General features: G+C 52.7%; 1 protein-coding gene across 1 annotated transcript; it reads right to left on the reverse strand.

Moving 5' to 3' along the window:
* Window positions 1–2058: 2058 nt before the first annotated feature.
* On the reverse strand, window positions 2059–16724 carry TTI1 (TELO2 interacting protein 1). The gene is made up of 7 exons (XM_027745951.2): window positions 14317–16724; window positions 13650–13844; window positions 12719–12867; window positions 11751–11891; window positions 10147–10351; window positions 9378–9465; window positions 2059–3308 (listed from the first exon to the last, which is right to left on the reverse strand). The coding sequence occupies exons 1-7, from the start codon at window positions 16595–16597 to the stop codon at window positions 3074–3076; spliced, it is 3294 nt and encodes a 1097-aa protein (XP_027601752.1). The 5' UTR covers window positions 16598–16724; the 3' UTR covers window positions 2059–3073.
* Between the last annotated feature and the right edge of the window lie 87 nt (window positions 16725–16811).

Genomic DNA, 16811 nt, shown 5'->3' on the forward strand with positions numbered 1-16811 from the left:
GGGACACGGCTTTGGCACTGCCTTGGCTAAAACGGGGCTGGTGGGGCTGGGATGGGGATGGGGATGAGGGCGGGCACCAACATGATCACCTGCAGCTGCAGGCTCGGAGCATTTAAAAGCTGCAGCCTGGGAGTTCCTACCCAGCCTGGGAGGAAGTTGCTGCTGTGGTTGCCCTGAGGGGTGTAGGATACGTTCAGGTCCCAGGTGAGCTGGGGTTGCTGTGAACTGGGGGTGGCTGGGTGGGCTGCCATCCTTGACACTGGCCTGGGTTTTCAGCCTAACAGTCGGGGGTTCCCAAAGCAGGGTGCTGACTGCCCCTGGGACCTGGCTCTGCCTCTCTGGTGGGAAAGCAGCTCCCAGCACTGGCAATGCCCAGCCTGGCCCCAGATGCCTGAAGTCCCCCAGCTCCCTTGCAGCTTGTTACTTGCTCCTCACTGTGCTGTGAAGGAATAAGAGCAGCTGGCTGGTGTCAGCCTGTGCCAGGGGCAGGAATGGGCACAGGGGGCTGGTGCCTGTGGAGCCACGGGCACCTTTGCCACCTGGAGAGCTGTGGCCTTGGGAGAAAAGGGCACAAGAGAAAAACATTTAGGTGCTGTAGGGTGAGAGACTGATGGTGTAAAATTCCACTTTGTCAGGAGCAATAATGGTAGCTGTGCCATAGCAATCCCTGGCAGAGCCAAGGGGTTGGGTCTGTGCTTGGCTTCTCCCAGTCAGGGAATGGGATGGCTGGAAGGAGAGGGATTAGGAGGCATTGGTCACTGGTGCAGCAAAACACAGTCCACAGGAAGAGCAAGAGACAAGCTGGGGAGGGCAGGAGGCTGCAAATCATCTCAAAAGGGGAGTAAACAAATTGCTGCACAGTCTAGTGATTTGTAAAACCCGGAGGTGAGCTTTAACAATAACAGGTTTTATTAGAAGAGATTAATTTTGCTGAGCTTATATGAAGTCTTGGGAGCAGGTGTTGGAGGAGAGGACCCTGCTGGGTTCATGTGTGGGGCCCAGCAGCACCTGGTGCTGAGAGCTGTGTGTGGGACTGTGCCCCCCGGGTGTGGGGGTCCCACATGGTCCTATCCAGGTTTGTGCATGGAGAAGGTGGCTGGACATGGGTTTCTTGGCTTCTTCTCCTCAGGGGGAGTGGCTGGAATGGGGTGAGCCAGAGGAGCAGGGTGCCAGCAGTGAAGCCCCTGGGCTTGTGAAGGGGCTGAGCTAAATATGCAAGTCACTGCTGGGGAGGAACCAGCCTCATGAAAATGCCATTTCCACACAGTCTCTCTCCCGGCCATTATCCTGCTTCAGACAAAAGCAATTTACTCTGCCTCCAATAAAGCAGGGGCGATAACGAAGCTGAGATGAGCTGTGACAGGTGGCTGTGTGACAGGCAGGCCAGCCTCTCCTGCCACCCACACCCACCTGCTGAGGCCATGGGGAAAGTCTCTGGGAGAGCACTGGGAGACACTGGTGCTGTGGTTCTCTGGGGGTCTCAGTGCAGTCAGCTGTGCCAGAGCCCAGGCTGGGGGATGTGGCTGGTTCCTGGGCACTGGGCAGTGATGGGACAGTGCTGCCCTCAAATCCTGTGCCTGTCCTGCAGGATGGTGAGCCTTGGCACGGGCAGGCTGGGTCCTCGGAGCCCCCACTGCTGCAGAGGCGAGCAGAGCCAGGCTGGATTCAGCATCTGCACCTGATGGATGAGTTTTATCAAGTGCTACAACAACCCAGAAAACTGCACCAGCCCCAAGGGTGCTTGGAGACCAAAGGCAGTATTTCACCTCCCTGCCTGCCCTGTCAGACCAGCTCTGAAGGCTCCTTTGTACAGAACCCAACCAGCGTTAAGCACTGAACAGATATTAAAAAAGGATAAAGCTGACCTGCAGCCCTGTCCTACTGGGTAAAAAGCCACTGACTTGTGTTTTCCCTGGAGAAGCAACTAGGAGTAAAGCCTGAATAAAATCAGGGAGATGAAGGGAGGTAATCTCAGCTGAGGCAGGTGATACCCCCCGCCCCAGCAGAGACATTTTGGATGCTCACCCAGGATCCCCAATACTGATGCACAAAGCCTGCTCCATGTAACAATCCATTTATTGCTTTGGGTTTTTTGTTTGTTTCTGAGCTTGCTCCCAAATTTACAGTCAAGATCTATCCTTTTGCTTCCCTTGCATAGAACTTCATGTGTTAGGAGGCTGCCTGCTGCCAGGAGCCACTCGGGTGAAGCTGAGGGATCCAGGACTCGGTGAGGTTTGTGAGCAGCCAAGCAGAGCAGTGCCTGTGAACAGGTAGATATTTCACCTAATTCTCCTTGGGTGGGGGGAGGGTTTGAAATGGCCTGAGAGAACCAGGTGACCTGGGCACAGGAGAAGTCATAAATCACTCCCAGGTGTAAATCAGGGCTGGCTGATTCTCTACAGAACCTCACAGATGGTGAGATGGGGACCAGAGCACGTTCAGCGGACTCCAGCCGGTCTCAGCAAACCACAGCTGTGAGGAGCAGCCCCGATGCTTCTGAGAGGACACGCTGTTCTTGCCAGTAACATCGGTGAGAAATTTATTGGAAATGCACTTTAACTTTGTCTGAGATTCACTGGTTTTAAAAAGAACAGGTTTTTAGTGTACCCCAAACCACATTCTCTTCTTGGAAAGGGTTAAGGCAAGGAAAAGCTTTTGCTTTGACCTGGCAGTTGCTGTCCAGCTGAGAATGGGAGGGATCATCACAGCTGTGAGGAGGTCAGAGGGGTGTGAGGGGTGCTGAAGTGGCACCCCCAAGGACCAAGGGTTGGGAAGTAATTTCTGGAAGATGACTCACTCTTCATACTGAAGAATTTGAAACAGATGTGCTGTTTACTCTGCATATGGTGCTGGAGAGGTACAAGTCAAGAGGAGTCAGGGTCATGTACCCCCCTCATCCTCAAACAGTGCTTCAAAAACCAAACCTTCTGCCATGAGGTGTCTCAGCCAGTGCCCTGGACTGGGCAGCCCTTCCTCTGCTCCTGAAAGACTTGGGGCCTCAATGATGGCATTTTCCCAGGTGAGCTGTGTCCTGGTGGTTCCTCTTTCCCCTCCCAGCTGCCGTGTGGGTCTGTCAGGGGGGAGATGCCTCCCGTGTGCTGGCCCCTGGCCCTGTGCTCTCCTGCTGCTGCAGCCTCTGCAGCAGGAGCAGCACGTTGTCGGTGAGCTCGTTCCGCGGCCGCCCCATCCCGCCGAGCGTCACCGGCCGCAGGCTGGCGTGGGGGGGCTCGCAGGGCCCGGGGCAGCACACCTCGTTCAGGAGCAGCCACGTGCTGTCAGGGTCCACCTGCATCAGGTGCAGGAAAACGCTGTGGAAAACAGAAGGAAGAAAGGAGAGTAAGGAGAAGGCCTTTTGGTTGGCACTCGACAGAGTCATGAAGACCTGAGGAAAACTCTGATATTGGTGATCTCTGGCAGCTGAACAGACTCAGCAGCTCATTACAGAGGCCAGTGCAGTGGCCCCTGTGCCCAAGAGAAGGCAGCTCTGTGTCTCACAGCTACAGGCACATGGGAGAAAATATTTACTATGCTCCACAGTCAGTTATGGACATCAAAGAAGCAGCTGGTGCAGAACTGACCCTGGCGTCGTGGGCTGCTGCTGGCACAAGCCTCTCTAACCTAGCCTGTCCCACGTGCAGAGCCCTGCAGTCACCTCCGCAGCATGTGCTGCTCGTGTCTGGGATCTTTTGGGCAACAGCTGCTGCAGAGATCTTAGAAGAAGCTGTCTGTTTTGTTCACCACCCCCTCTGATATTTGGAGAGTGAGGGAGTTAACCCATCTGAGCTTCTGTCCCTGTCCCCTTTCAGAGGTGAGAAACCCAAGGGTATGTTGGGAGAGCTGCTTGGGCTGGACCCCAAGGGAAGCTCAATGCTGTATTTGAGGACTTTTTGCTCAAGTGAAGTCTCCCTCCATCCCAAGTCCTTATCAGCTGCCTCCAAATTTTCTTCCTTCGGCACAGCACCTTTCACAAAGCAGGATTTTAAAACAAAACAAAACCTTTGTTAACAACAGAATGAAGGAAAAGAAGAATCACAACTTCCTCCACGGCTTTACTGCTGTGTTGATGGTTTTAACTTTGCATTTCAATACCCCCTTAAGATGGGATTTGCCTTTCCAGCACGCCCTTCACACTGGGCTCCAGCTGAGCTGCTGGGACACAGCTGCTGCTGGAGAGCAGGAAACTCGAGGAGCTGAAGAGCAAACTGCTGATTTCTGTGACCTACACTTACCCACCCACTCCTGCCAGTTCTCCCTGCGGTAACCTTTGGGCTTAGCTAGGTTTGTGTCAGGGTTTAATGCTCAGAAGGTGTACTAGGCTTAACGGGTATTAAGTTCTCTGGCTATGCCATGGACAAAATTAGACTGGAATTTGCAGGCTGCCCTGGCAGCCCTGCAAGGCCTCTACCTGCCTGGTGCTGAGTGCTCTGTGAGCACCAATGGTACTCAGCACTCCACAAACCTACAGGACAGCTTTCCAAGATTCCAGTAAAGCCCAGCCACAAGACTCAGTTCTCCAGTTTGCACTGAAATTATGGGGCCGTGAGAAGAACAGCAGCACTCAGTGAGCTAATGGGAAGGGAAATCATGTAGGTCTGTCTCTGCTCCCCCAAGGAGCACAGGACTGAACCCCCCTCTCTAAAAGCAAAGATCATCTGCTACAAAAGCCACACAGAATCCAGAGTTGATTGCTGTCCAAACTTCTCCCTGAAGGACTTTTATCCCTAAAGTGAGCTTGCTTCCTATGTAAAGCAGGGAGAAATCCCTTTGAGGAGCTCTCCTCTGAAAGGGAGTGCGGTGCCATGGGTAACTTGAAAGAGCACAGAAACGAGATGAAGGCACGAGAAAGCTCCCTCTCCTCTTCACAATAACCCTGTGGATGTGTGACTTGTTACTCTACCAGTAGCCAAAGCTGCTGCTTTTGCCTCTCTGCCATTTATACCTCGCCTGTCCCTCAGTGCAGGTCTCTGAACAGCAGGAGGGGAGATGTCACCACTGAAGCTGTTGGCAGCATCCCCTCCCAAAGGTGCAGGCAGTGCCTATCTGCCTGCTCCAGAGGAGCCAGCAGGAATGTGCTCCATGGTGATAGCTGGGCTTGGCAAGAGCTGCCTCGACAACATGACTTTTTTCTGTGGGATGGGATGGCCAAATGCAAGTGAGCTCACAGGACTTCTTGCTCCACCAGCTTTGTTCCTGCAGCTCTGCTGACTGGAAGGGGAGGACTGGCCCCACTCTGTGCCAAACGAAGGGAGGCACAGGCTGGCTGGCAGGGGCAGGGTCCAGAGCTCACACCACTGATATCCTGGCTCCAGCTCTCCAAGCCCTGGCCCTGGTGCTCGCTTGGCTGTGCCAGTGTGAGCACACAGCTCTATCTGCCAGCAAACACCAGGTCCCAGAAGTTCCCCCCAGTTTATGATGGGTTGCTGCTGGTGGGCAGCTGTAGAAAAAAAAATCCTCGCCCCTTACAGCTGGGAAAGGACTGGGCAAAGGTGGTGAACAGCTAGGAAGCAAACACGGGAATGTGGAACACTGTTCAGCTGGCTGCTGCTCCCCAGCACACCACAGCTGTAGCTCTTACACTCACAGCACAGGCACTCTGCTCTCCAACCTCTCCACAATCAGCTGCTCCGGGGGGAGAGCGACCCTCAGAGATTATCCGGTCCTTGGAGCACTGCTGCCTCTGGTGCCCGTAATGGCTCGAGGCTGTGATTATCTCTGATAGCCCGGAGTGCTCTGCAGCTTAAAGAACAACTTGACTTTTACATGTTCAAACTAACTCTGGGGTAGTTTCCAAGCAACCTGTTTCCATAGCAAAGAATCCTGGGGTTAATCCAAGTTTGTTTTCTATTGTTGCCTTTTTTCTTCTTAAATATCACTTTATTGAATTTTCCTTTGTGCAGGTGGCTGTTCTGGTGTGCTTCAGCCCAGCCTGGGAATGACAGCTGACAATCAGTATCCTGCAAACCACACAACCAAACCAAAAGAGGTAAGCTGCATAATCAACCTTGGTATCTCAAAAGGTCCCAAAATAGCTCATATTTGTCCCAGGTGTACTGAACTTATTCTACCAGCACAGAGCAGCTGGGCCATTCCATTGCCTTGTGTTTTCCCAAGCTCTAAGCAAAGCCAGGGCACAGTGACCAGGTTGGCTGAAGGACAAGGCTTCCTGGCTTTTCATCCCTGCTCAGTGTTTAACTGGATACAGCTCACCACAGGCTTCAGTAAGAACTGGGAAAATTATTTCTGCATCTAGGGGGAGGGAAAAACCCCATTCCTATCCAGGCTGTTGACTGAAAGGCCAAACATAAACTTCACAGGCTGTAAATATTCAGCAGGAATTAAGTGTAAATTTTGAAACAGAAAGAATGGAAGACTACCTGTCAGTCTTGACAGAGGCCAATGGCAATTTCTTAATCTCTTTTCCTTCAAGGTTTTATTTCCTGGAGTGAAAAGCTTGTCAGGGATGACACAACTTCATGAATTGACAAGAAGCTTAAATTTACATACTGGAACTTTCACCAGCTCCCCTGACCTTGTTCCCAGTGCTGAGGTCCCACAAACCCCTTTTTGCTGCTCAAGTGTTTCTGGGCACTTTACCCACCCTTTGCACTGGTTCATCTTCAGTGAAGGCAAAGACTTATCTAGTGCCCCTGGAATTCCCAAACTGTTCTTCACTAGGTTTGGTCTCTTTGGGGATTTTGGATTTGGTTTTTTGTTTGTTGTTTGGTTGGTTTTTTTAAAAAGCTTTGGAGACTACTCTCCTGGAATAGTCCCAGCAGTCATCTTCTAGTAAAACCTATTGTTATTGTTCCATTTGTCTCTTCCTCAGACATGCTGGAGTTCTTTTTTTCCCAGCATCTATTCTTGCCTGTTGAGTATTGCATGAAGCTGCAGTTACAAAAAAATCACTTACTCCCACTGCTTCATCTAACAAAACTACAGGGTCCCATAAATGGGATTAAGCAGCCTCCTTGGGGCATGATAACATCCATGGATGACAGCCAAACTCTTTTTTTTCCTTCCTACCACCTTTTTTACTGTGGCTCCAGCACCTTGGCCAAAAATTCCTGCTCAGCCCATTGCATGCCTACAAAATCCTCACAGAGACAGCGCAGGGTGTTTGGAGATACAACTGACTGTTTGAGTCCTGACCTTGTTCTTGACAGGTCACAACCCACCAGTTGAATAAGAATCCAAAGAGCTGAGCAAAGGCCAGTTAGTGTAAATCATTATGGCAAGCTGATTCCAAACATCCTTTTACCTCATATGATTTCTGCAGTGATAAAGCTGAGTTATGTGACGTATGCTGGCACTCAGGCTGGGGCTAAGATTAGTTCTGGTCTATCTGTTTTTAGAAGCATTTAAAATGCAGAATTTCTCATGTGTCAGGCTGATAACGTTGCCCTTGCCTAGATGGAAAGGGCCTTATGTGCGACAGCCTGTGTCAGTCTGCAGGATTACTTTCAGGCACATGCAGAGGAAGGAGAAGGGCCAGAACTTACAGCAATGGGGTGGTTCAGCAGCTGGAGAATGGAAACTGAAGTGTGGCTGAGAGGTGATTTTTATCCAGGTGCTGGAGCTGATTGTTATGGTGCAAACTAATTTTGAGTTTTCCAAGCTGAAACCTTGTATTAGAGTACTATAGTTAAAAGTGTGATACCATTAACTCTGATCCATCCAGGCTCCAAGACCAGGGATCACACAAGACTAAACCCAAAAAATAAACCCCAGAAGAAACCCCCGAGTGCTGCCATGTGCATGGTTACTGTCAGGCCAGACATAATGCATGCCTCAGTGCATACACATGTCTAGTCAATGGAGTTAAAGAGGAGAGAGCAAGGACTTCTGTGAGCAGCTTGGTTCAGTGACATATGTGATGTATGGTGCATCAAAGGCGTGGGGGGGAGGAGCAAAACATGGCATTTTTCCCTTTAAATAGAATAAAAATAGTATGCAGGAGAAAAACGCTACTTGCCCTGAACTTTGCAGCCCTTTTCCTCCAACAAGTGAGCTCGTTTCAGCGTGCAGCTTCTAAAAGGGCTCATTTTGTATTCCCTCCACCCCTGCTGAGGAGGGGGGGGAAATTGCACAGCTTCTCAAGCTGCTTAGTTAATGATTTAAAAGCCTCAGATTCCAAATATCTAGATGAATCCTGGCGCTCTGCTTTCCACCCAGCACTGCCGGCACAGACGACGCTTTATTGCCGTAAGGGTCTGCACGCCCACAGCGCAGAGCCCCTCTGCAGAACAAACGCCGCCCGGAGCCTGCTGTGCTGCCGTGAAAGCCTCCGAGGTAAAAATAAACCTCCTCCCACCCCCGCGGGGATACAAACAAAGGAATGCTCCGGCCCCGGAGAGTGCTCGGCTCGGAACTGCTGCCCGGCCACACAAAGCCCCTGCGCCCCTGGGAGCCCGTGCTTTGTGAAAGGGAACGGATGGGATGCCCTTCCCTTTGCTTCCCTTTCCAGCAGCCTGCCCTGGAAATCTGAAAGCCGCAGAGCCTGCGGAACCTGCTGGCTTCCCCTCCCCTCAGGGGAGGGCAGGGCTGGCCACACAGGAAGAGGGGGGCTGGCTTTCACCCCCGTCCTTCAGCAGAGGGGCCCGACTTTGTGATTTATGTCCTGTGTTCTGTTAACTGGACTCGTTTTGTCTCCTGAAATCTCCGGCCTTGGTTCCAGGTGACAACATATGACAATAGTGATTTCTTATCCTGACAGCAGGAACATGCTGAGCAGGATTTTGTACACCAAGCAGCAAAATACGTCTGTCAACACTTTATAGAGCGGGTGTGTGTTCACCTAAACTGTTTGTGCTCTTTCAGACTCTCCCGGCCTTCTCAGAGCAACAGTGGTGCCAAGACTGACAGCTTCCCAAACAAACTCCGGTTTACCTGGCAGAGCCTGGGTTGGTGTGATGACAGGAGCCAAGGGAAAACGGAAGGATAACAGAAGTAAATCCCCCAGCCTGCAGAAGGTATTAAGTGATAAAATACAAGGGAATGCCTGGCACATCCCCTTCCATAGCTGTCTTTCCTCTGCAGTTTGATGCCACCAGTGGGCCAAGAGCCTCAAATATTCGGGCATAGGAGTGGGTTAGGAAGAAAGCAAGTAGCAAATCTTCCCCTCTGTCCCCAAATGCACTGCAAGGTCACCTGAAAGTCAACTGTAACTTCTGAGCAAACTGACAGCTGACATCTCTAGCTCATTCTGGGGAGTAAATGATACTTCACCACTGAAAACTTCCACAAGAGCCCCCGTTGTACAGGACTCAAGCATGCCAGAGGGGGAGGAACAAGAGAGGTGCAAAAGGAATGGGATCACCATGCTCCCTCTGTTCCCCATTATCTGTACACCCAACACACCTGTATTTGAGAGACATTACCTCCGGGCAGCTTCCTGCAGTTTCACGGGTTGCTTGGCGCTGAGGTAAATCAGGCAGGCATCTGCCACTTTATTCAGGTCACTCTCGCCTGCAGAAATGGAACAGGAAAGAAGGGTAGGAGGTGACCTCCTCAGTGGCTGCTGCCTAATGGAATCAGCTCCAAATTGGCAGCAAGAGGCTTCTGAGCCTTTGAGCTGTCTGACCTGGAACTCTTCTGACCTTGCCTCTTAAGCATCTTGCTGCAAAGCCAGGAAAGCAATCAAGGGCATGGAGAGGAAAAGAGCAACTCGCCAGCAAACCTTCTCCCTCATCAAAGTCAGCTCCAGAAATTTAACTCTGATGAATTTCTGAGAGTTTCATTCAGTAGAAGAGTGTGATGTGCTGGATTTAAAGGGTCACCCAGAGAGATGCCCCAAAATGGAACCAGTTGAGCTAGTCAGAACTCTTATCTGGGCTCCAGTTTGTCAGGTAAGAACAAAGCATGGCCCAACAGCAACCCAGACACTCCACTGCATACCTACTTTCCATGCACAGGTGGGATGAGCAGTCAGATTTTCCATGTGCTGGGAACCTTCTCTCCCATTTGTCTCCTGGGGAGTGAAGTGCACCCAGCACCTCTTTACAGAGCTCCCAAGAGGACAGATTCAGGCTGGAGAAGATCAGGAAATCAATCCCACGGGGCAGCAGGAGGAGAATGCAGCAAGTTGAGATGGAAGAAGAGGCAAGGCTGGCAGAGATCCATACAACCTATGCTTGCCCTGGTACTCACCCATGTCCAGCCTCTCGCAGAGAGAGCCCAGACCCTGCAGCACAGCCAGCTGCAGCTTGAAGGCGAGCGTGTGGCTGTACACGGGCCCGGCTCTGGCACTTGCTGGGGCCTGGCTGAGGAGGGAACTGGTCAGCTTGGGCAGGACGTCTTTGGAGAACCTCTGCCTCAGGAAGTCCCCACATGTTTGAGCCAAGGTACACAGCACCTAAGGGAGACATCAGTTACAGGGGTGCAGTGCACACATGGGCCTGGGAGGAGCTCAGTGATCCACGCCAGCTCAGGGGGTTCAGGCATTCATTCCCCCTGGAGAACTTTTTTTGCAGGTGAGAGCAATGTGACCACATCTGCTCCAGTTTCCCCATAATGAGCAAAAGGTGAATGTTTGAGAGGCTGAGTGAGCTGCACCCTGCTCTGCAGTGTTCACCTGTGTGACCTCCTGGGCTGCCCTTCTCTCATTAGCACAATAAAGGTAAGAGCAGCTGTGCAGTCTTACTCAAAATTACTGGAGGAGCCTCTGATGGAAAATGCCATTAAATATCATCATATCATTAAATCCCCTTCGTGGTGCAGACAGCCCATCTTTCCAAGGACCCAAGGGAGCAGAAAGGCCAAATGGCCACAGCACAGGGCACTCAGCACTACTGGTGTGTGCCCAGGATCAAACCCAAACTGGGTAGAGAATGGCCCTAAATGCATGTAAAAACAAAAGGGGATCCATGGGGCCAGAATGCTGATTTCTCTTGAAACTTTACTGAGATCACGGTCTCAGTGTGCAGGACTGAGATGCTGGTTATGTTGTGTTTGCCTTAGACTGATAAGACACTTGTCTTGGAATTTAGGCAGAAAGACACTCCAAGGGGAATTCATAACACAAAACCCAAGCTGGGTGGCTAATTGTAATGATCACTTGAACTTTTCAAGAGTTAATTAGTTTTTGTATAGCAAATCTCTCCCTTCTTTGAGGGCAGGCACATGACAGATATGGCCACTCTGAAATTCTAGTGCGTGGCTTCTTGAATCTGGGCAATCAAAACTCTTTATTCACACTGAAGGATTCTAAAATGAATCTCATTCTGCCCAGCAGATGAATCCCTGTGAAACCCTGGGGCTCGCAACCTCTGGAAACGTGCTTTACTGGCCATCCTGTGACTCAGGAGGAGACTGTAGCCAGCTGACAAGGTCAGGAGCTCTTTAATAATGTCAAGTCTTTGTTTAACCTCTCCCCTGCCCTGCCAATTCCTCAATCGTGAAATATTCCCTTATCTTCAGCCTGAGACCTCCAAAGAGGGTGCTGGGACTGTGGCTCCAGCAAGGCACTGTACGGTGCCTCTGACAGCTGCTCAGGCTGTAGAACGGTTCTGTTTGTCCCTGCAACAACCACCAGCATTGCTGCTTCCCCCAGGAACAGTGCCAAGGGTTCACCCGTGGACCAGCTGCAGTGGGAGTGGTACAAGCCCACCCACCGCAGGGTGGTGATCCCATGCTCCAAACCCCATTTAAACGTCGCTGCACAAGCTTGGGGCTCCTCTCCAGAGCTGCAGCACTGCTCAAGCCACTTCCCTTCCAAGCCCCAGCCTGAAGGCTGCTGGCAGTCGCTGCCGTACCTTGAAGGCTCTGAGCACTGCCAGAGGGTCGTCACTAATCAGCCGGGTGACGAGAGCTGGCCAGACACGGTGAGCCATGGGAAGCAGATGGTTTCCATGAGGATGCAGCACAGTTACACAGAGCTCCAGCACGTCCAGGACCTGGGCAGGAGGGGAGGGAACAGACTCAGTGCTGCAGTGCCAGGCATTCAGGTGGATCCCAGCATCCCACTGGGAAGCCAGCAGGGTTTGAATAGCAAAGGGTGTGGTTTTACTGCAGCAGGAACTGGGACAAGTGAACAGTGCTCAGAGCACAGGCCTGTTTGGAAGGGACAAGTACTGCAGTGATATAACTTGTGCTGAGTACAGAGTTGGGCTGGGAGCAGGGCAGGATTCCGGGCCTGATCCCACAGGCTGAACTGCACATTCAGATCCCACGGGGGCAGCAGGATCACCTGGCAGAGCTGGGGCTGCTGGGCTGAGAATCTGGGTTATGCCTCACTGCTGCATTTTCTGTCTCGCTTTGCACTTTAAAAGGAGGCCACCTTCAAAGGATTTTCATAATTACAAAAAAGCCAGGCTTTTAGCCCTGCTTATCATCACCCCAGCAACTTCAAAAACATTCATCAGCCTGTGCACTGCAGCCTGAGGAAGGGGGATGGGAGGCCCAGATGGAAGAAAGATGCTTCTGCTTCTTCCACCAAAGGCTGAGGCACAAGACTTTAACTGTCACGAGCATCAAGGGAAGGCGCCCAACACAAAGCTCCCCCTCAAGATTCTGTTCAGCTTGGCTGCCATTCCTAACCCAAACCGCTCCCAGAAAACTGTCTCCCTTTCTCTTGCAGGGCTTGGAGGACCTGTCCTGCTCGAGCATATGGCAGCACGAACCTGGGGATGGCAGGGAGCCCAACGTGCACAGTGCACACGCTGACGAGCTACCAGCCCCTTCGTGGGCACCATCTGTCCCCTCAGAGCCAGTGAGTACCGACCTTCAGCCGCACTCGGAGGCTCCCGTCAGACAGCAGGTGGATGCACCTCTCCATCACATCCCTGGCCAGCTGAGCGTGGATCGGCAGTGGAGCTTCTCCGTCAGTGTCACAGTGGTTGGGCTCTGCCTTAGCAAGGGGGGGAACCTCATCTGGAAGACAAAACCATTCCTGAAGCTACAAAAATGACTTGGGAGCTCTGGGAGATCGCAGTACCCGCCTATAACTACTCTGAAAACTCCTGAGTGAGGCCTTTGGCATTTTTTAGTGTAATTAGACACAGTCAAGCCTATGCTTGAGTTCTGTGAGGTAGTGTCAGGTTCAGATAAGAGGGCTGGGGCTAGGGAAGGTTCGCTTGCTTTACCGGACAATGCAGTTGGTTTGACATTTGCAGTTTCTTCTCACCATGGACTTATTTCCCATTGATTTTTATTAAAAATGAAAAGCCTGGGTATTTAAAGATGAAGTATTTAAAGGTCAGGATTGCAGCACAGCCAAGCAAAGACAAAAAAGTTCCCCATATGAATGTCTGCAGTGCCTGCCCAGGCCAAGTGAGAAGGGAGCGGTGGCATCATTAGCCAGGAGAAAATGGCACAGGGGTTCCCAAAGGAACATGAGGAGGAAAATGCAGTAGGATCCTGGAAAGAGGAAACTTCTGGCACTGAACCCAAATGACCTGTTACGAGGTAAGGAAAAACAGTGTGCTCGTGTCTTAGAGCTAGAGAAGCCTTGATCTGCAAATGTTTTGCTCCCATCCTCATAAAGAACAAAGCAAGAACACCCAGCAGCACCTTACATGAACCAAGATCATCTCAAAGTAGACCTGAGACTGTCAGCTGGGTCCCAGGTCCTGGATGTGACAAAGGGACACCTCGGAGGTCATGGTCTCTCTGCAAGCTGAACATGCTCCTCTCCAGCCACACACAGTACTGACCTGCCTCCTCCTCCCCCGTGTCAGGAACATCACCCTCTGCGATCTGCTTCTGGCTCACGTAGTCAAGGAAGAATCGTTCCACTTCTTGCCTTGTCATTGTCACCTCGTGCTGCCCCTGGGACTGAGTCCTGCTCTGCCCCTTGTCAGTCTGCCTTTGCTGGTGTTCCTCAGTGCTGCACATTCCAAACCACTGGACTGCAAAAGAGGAACCAACACATCACTGAACAGCCACGATTCCCTCCTGCAAGTCAACAAGGTGCCATGATTCCTTGAGAGAAGAGCTTGGCTCTCGTGTCTCATGGGACAGCACTACAGATGCAGGCACCTGCTGTCACATCCCTGTCACCTCCCTGATGGTATGGGAACGTTAAAACCAAAAAGCAATACGCTCCAGGTACTCCTACAAGACACTTATGGGAGCAGTGAATCCTTCCTTTCTCAGCCACAAAAAGCCACGTTCCTGCAAGGCTGCAGGCCAGGCAGAAACTGGAGAGAGGAAGCTACTGGTGATCTTTGCCTGAGCACTGGCCACCAAGCAAAGCACAGTTGCCATCACGCTACAGCACCTCGGCTTCCTGAAACCTCCCACAGCAAATGGAAAGGTCCAAGACAAGCACCCTCAGTGAGAGCAAGGCTGAGTTACACAAAGTAAACATCATTTTGGTACCTAGAGCTGTCATGACTGAGTGGAGGACCCTGAGGAAGGTGGAAGCCTGGTTGTTATAAGACTGATCTAGTGCAGACAGGACATCTTGGATAATGTCTTCTACCAGTGGCAGCAGGCTGGCATCCGAATGTCTCAGCATTGTGTCCAGGACCTGGGAAGCATGTGACTGATGTGCCAGCTGGCGCAAATTCAGGGAAATCCCGTTCACCAGATAGTCAGAATTCTCATTAATCAAACACTGCACCGAGTCATAACTGCAGGCCTCGCATATGTCTGCCAGTGTCCCCAGTGCCATCTCACTGATGAGCAGAGTCCTGTCTCCAGCCTTTTCCAGCACAGGGTACAGAGCTGACAGCAGCAGCAGCCGGAATTCCTTCCCAAGGACAGCAGCAAAGCAGCCAACACCCTCCAACTGGATGCAGATCTGCCAGATGTTGCTGTTCATGGAGCGGGTCGTGACCTGGGGCTCCAGGGATGGAAGGAGGACGGTGCTGCACGGACCTCCCGGACGGGCAGTGAGTCCTGAGCGCTGCACAGAGTGCTCAGGGCTGCCTTCTTCTGTGTCAATGCTGGTGATCAAATACCAGTTCGCCTGGTCAGTGTACTCATCCAGAATGGAGGTTATGGACCCTTTGAGATCATCCACGCTCGGCGGGACTTCCCTCTCCTGCAGGACATCCACTCCCAGCCCAGCAGCTCCCATGACCAGCTCATTGAGGACCATGGCTGCCTGCTTTCGGTACAGGCCAGACTCGCTGTACAGCCCCATGAAGTGATCCACCAGCAAGTAGAGGTTCCCGTAGTAGCCAAGAACACGGCACACTTGCTGAAGGAGCTGGAAAACTTTCTCCTCCGTGAAGAAGCGGAAGTATTTCTTCTGGTGCCTGCCCCTCTGCACACCCTGCTGCCAGGAGCCCGGCGGCCCCCAGCGCCGCTCCTCTACGATCTTCACATCCGTCACGTCCAGCTCCAGGACCTGCACCAGCGCCTTGGACAGGCGCTGCAGGTGGGACACGGAGTTGAGGACAATGTTGATCTTGGGGCCCAGCAGCTTCAGGTAGCCCAGCAACAAGCTCAGCGTGGAGACCTTGCCCGTGTCGTCCTGGGAGTTCATCAGGCGAGGAAGGGCTGTGGCCAGGGAATGGAGGTTCTCGGAGAGGACGTCAGCAAGAGCCCTGTTCTGCACCACGATCCTCTGCTCTGCGATGCCTCGCAGAACCTCGTTACACCTGCTCTGGACTTCGCTGTTTTCATCATTAACCAGCCCAACCAAGGCCTTTAAGAGGTGACTGAATGAGTCCACCAGTGACTGACTGCAGTTACTCAGTAAGTGGTGGACCAGTTCTACCAGCTCCAGTCTCACCTTCCAGTGAGGGTGAACTGAAGAAGACTCAACCACTTTATGCAGGAGGAGAGAGAGTTTTTGAGCAGTACTTTTACTCCACTCAGGTCCTCTGTGGACCATTAGCTCTGATACTCTGCTTTGTTCCACTGGCAGCTTTTCCTTACTCTTTGGGATTCTGGCTAGTTGTGCATCGGACATTACCCAGCCAACAATCAGATAGAAGAGTCTGATGGCAGAAACGGTGGTTTTGTGACCTTGTTTGATGTCTCCAGTAATAACCCGAGACAGCGTAATGGAAATCCCAGGCAGAAAAGAAGCAAACAAATCCCCACATTGCTGTGCCTCCTCTTCATCCAGGTGTCGGTGCTCCTGGCAGTCACACTGCAGAACTAGGACCTGTAAGCACTCCAAAGCAGAGATCTTGATTTGCTTTGCTTTTTCTTGCTCTGCAAGGCCCAGAAGCAAAGACACTGCAAATCCCAAGAGCGGGAGGGTGGAGGGTTGGTACAGGGACAAGACAACATCCCCATAAGCCGAATGCATCAGGGTGTGGAGCGCTTGGATCACGGCCAGCTTCAGCTCCTCGGACAGCGGGGCGGGCTTGCCCGAGCTGGGCGGGGGAGCCAGGCAAGTGCAGAGCTCGGAGAAGAGCTCCTGCAGCAGCTCCCGCTTCCTCACGCACGTCGCCGCGAGCACGGAGGAGATGCACTGCACCAGGCTCTGCACCAGCCGCTCCTGCTTGGGGCCCGGCACCCGCAGGGCGAAGCGCAGCGGGAACAGCACGTACTCCTGCAGCTCCTGCAGGGCCGCGCCGCTCACCGCGGCCAGGTGCGCCTGCAGCTGCCGCACGTTCTCCACCGTCTGCGCCCGCGTCAGCTGCACGCAGGCGGGGCGCAGCGCCCCGAAGGCGGCCTGCGGGGTGTCGAACACGGCCATGCCGGGGGGGCCCTGCCCGGCACCGGGACCGCGGCCGCGCTGGGGCCGCGCCGGGCAGCCCTGAGGGTGCCGGAAGTGACGCGGCAGCACGGGCGCTATCGGCGCCACAAAGCTCCCGCGGGCGCGGGGCGGGCGGCGTGAGAAAAGTCGCGCTTGCCGGCAGTGCGCAGGCGCAGGCGATGCCCCGGCTCCCTCCGGCGCTCCGTAGGCGGCC

Source organism: Pipra filicauda, unplaced genomic scaffold, assembly GCF_003945595.2.
Source record: "Pipra filicauda isolate LSUMZ 115617 unplaced genomic scaffold, ASM394559v2 scaffold474_size475410_pilon, whole genome shotgun sequence".
Lineage (NCBI taxonomy): Eukaryota > Metazoa > Chordata > Aves > Passeriformes > Pipridae > Pipra > Pipra filicauda.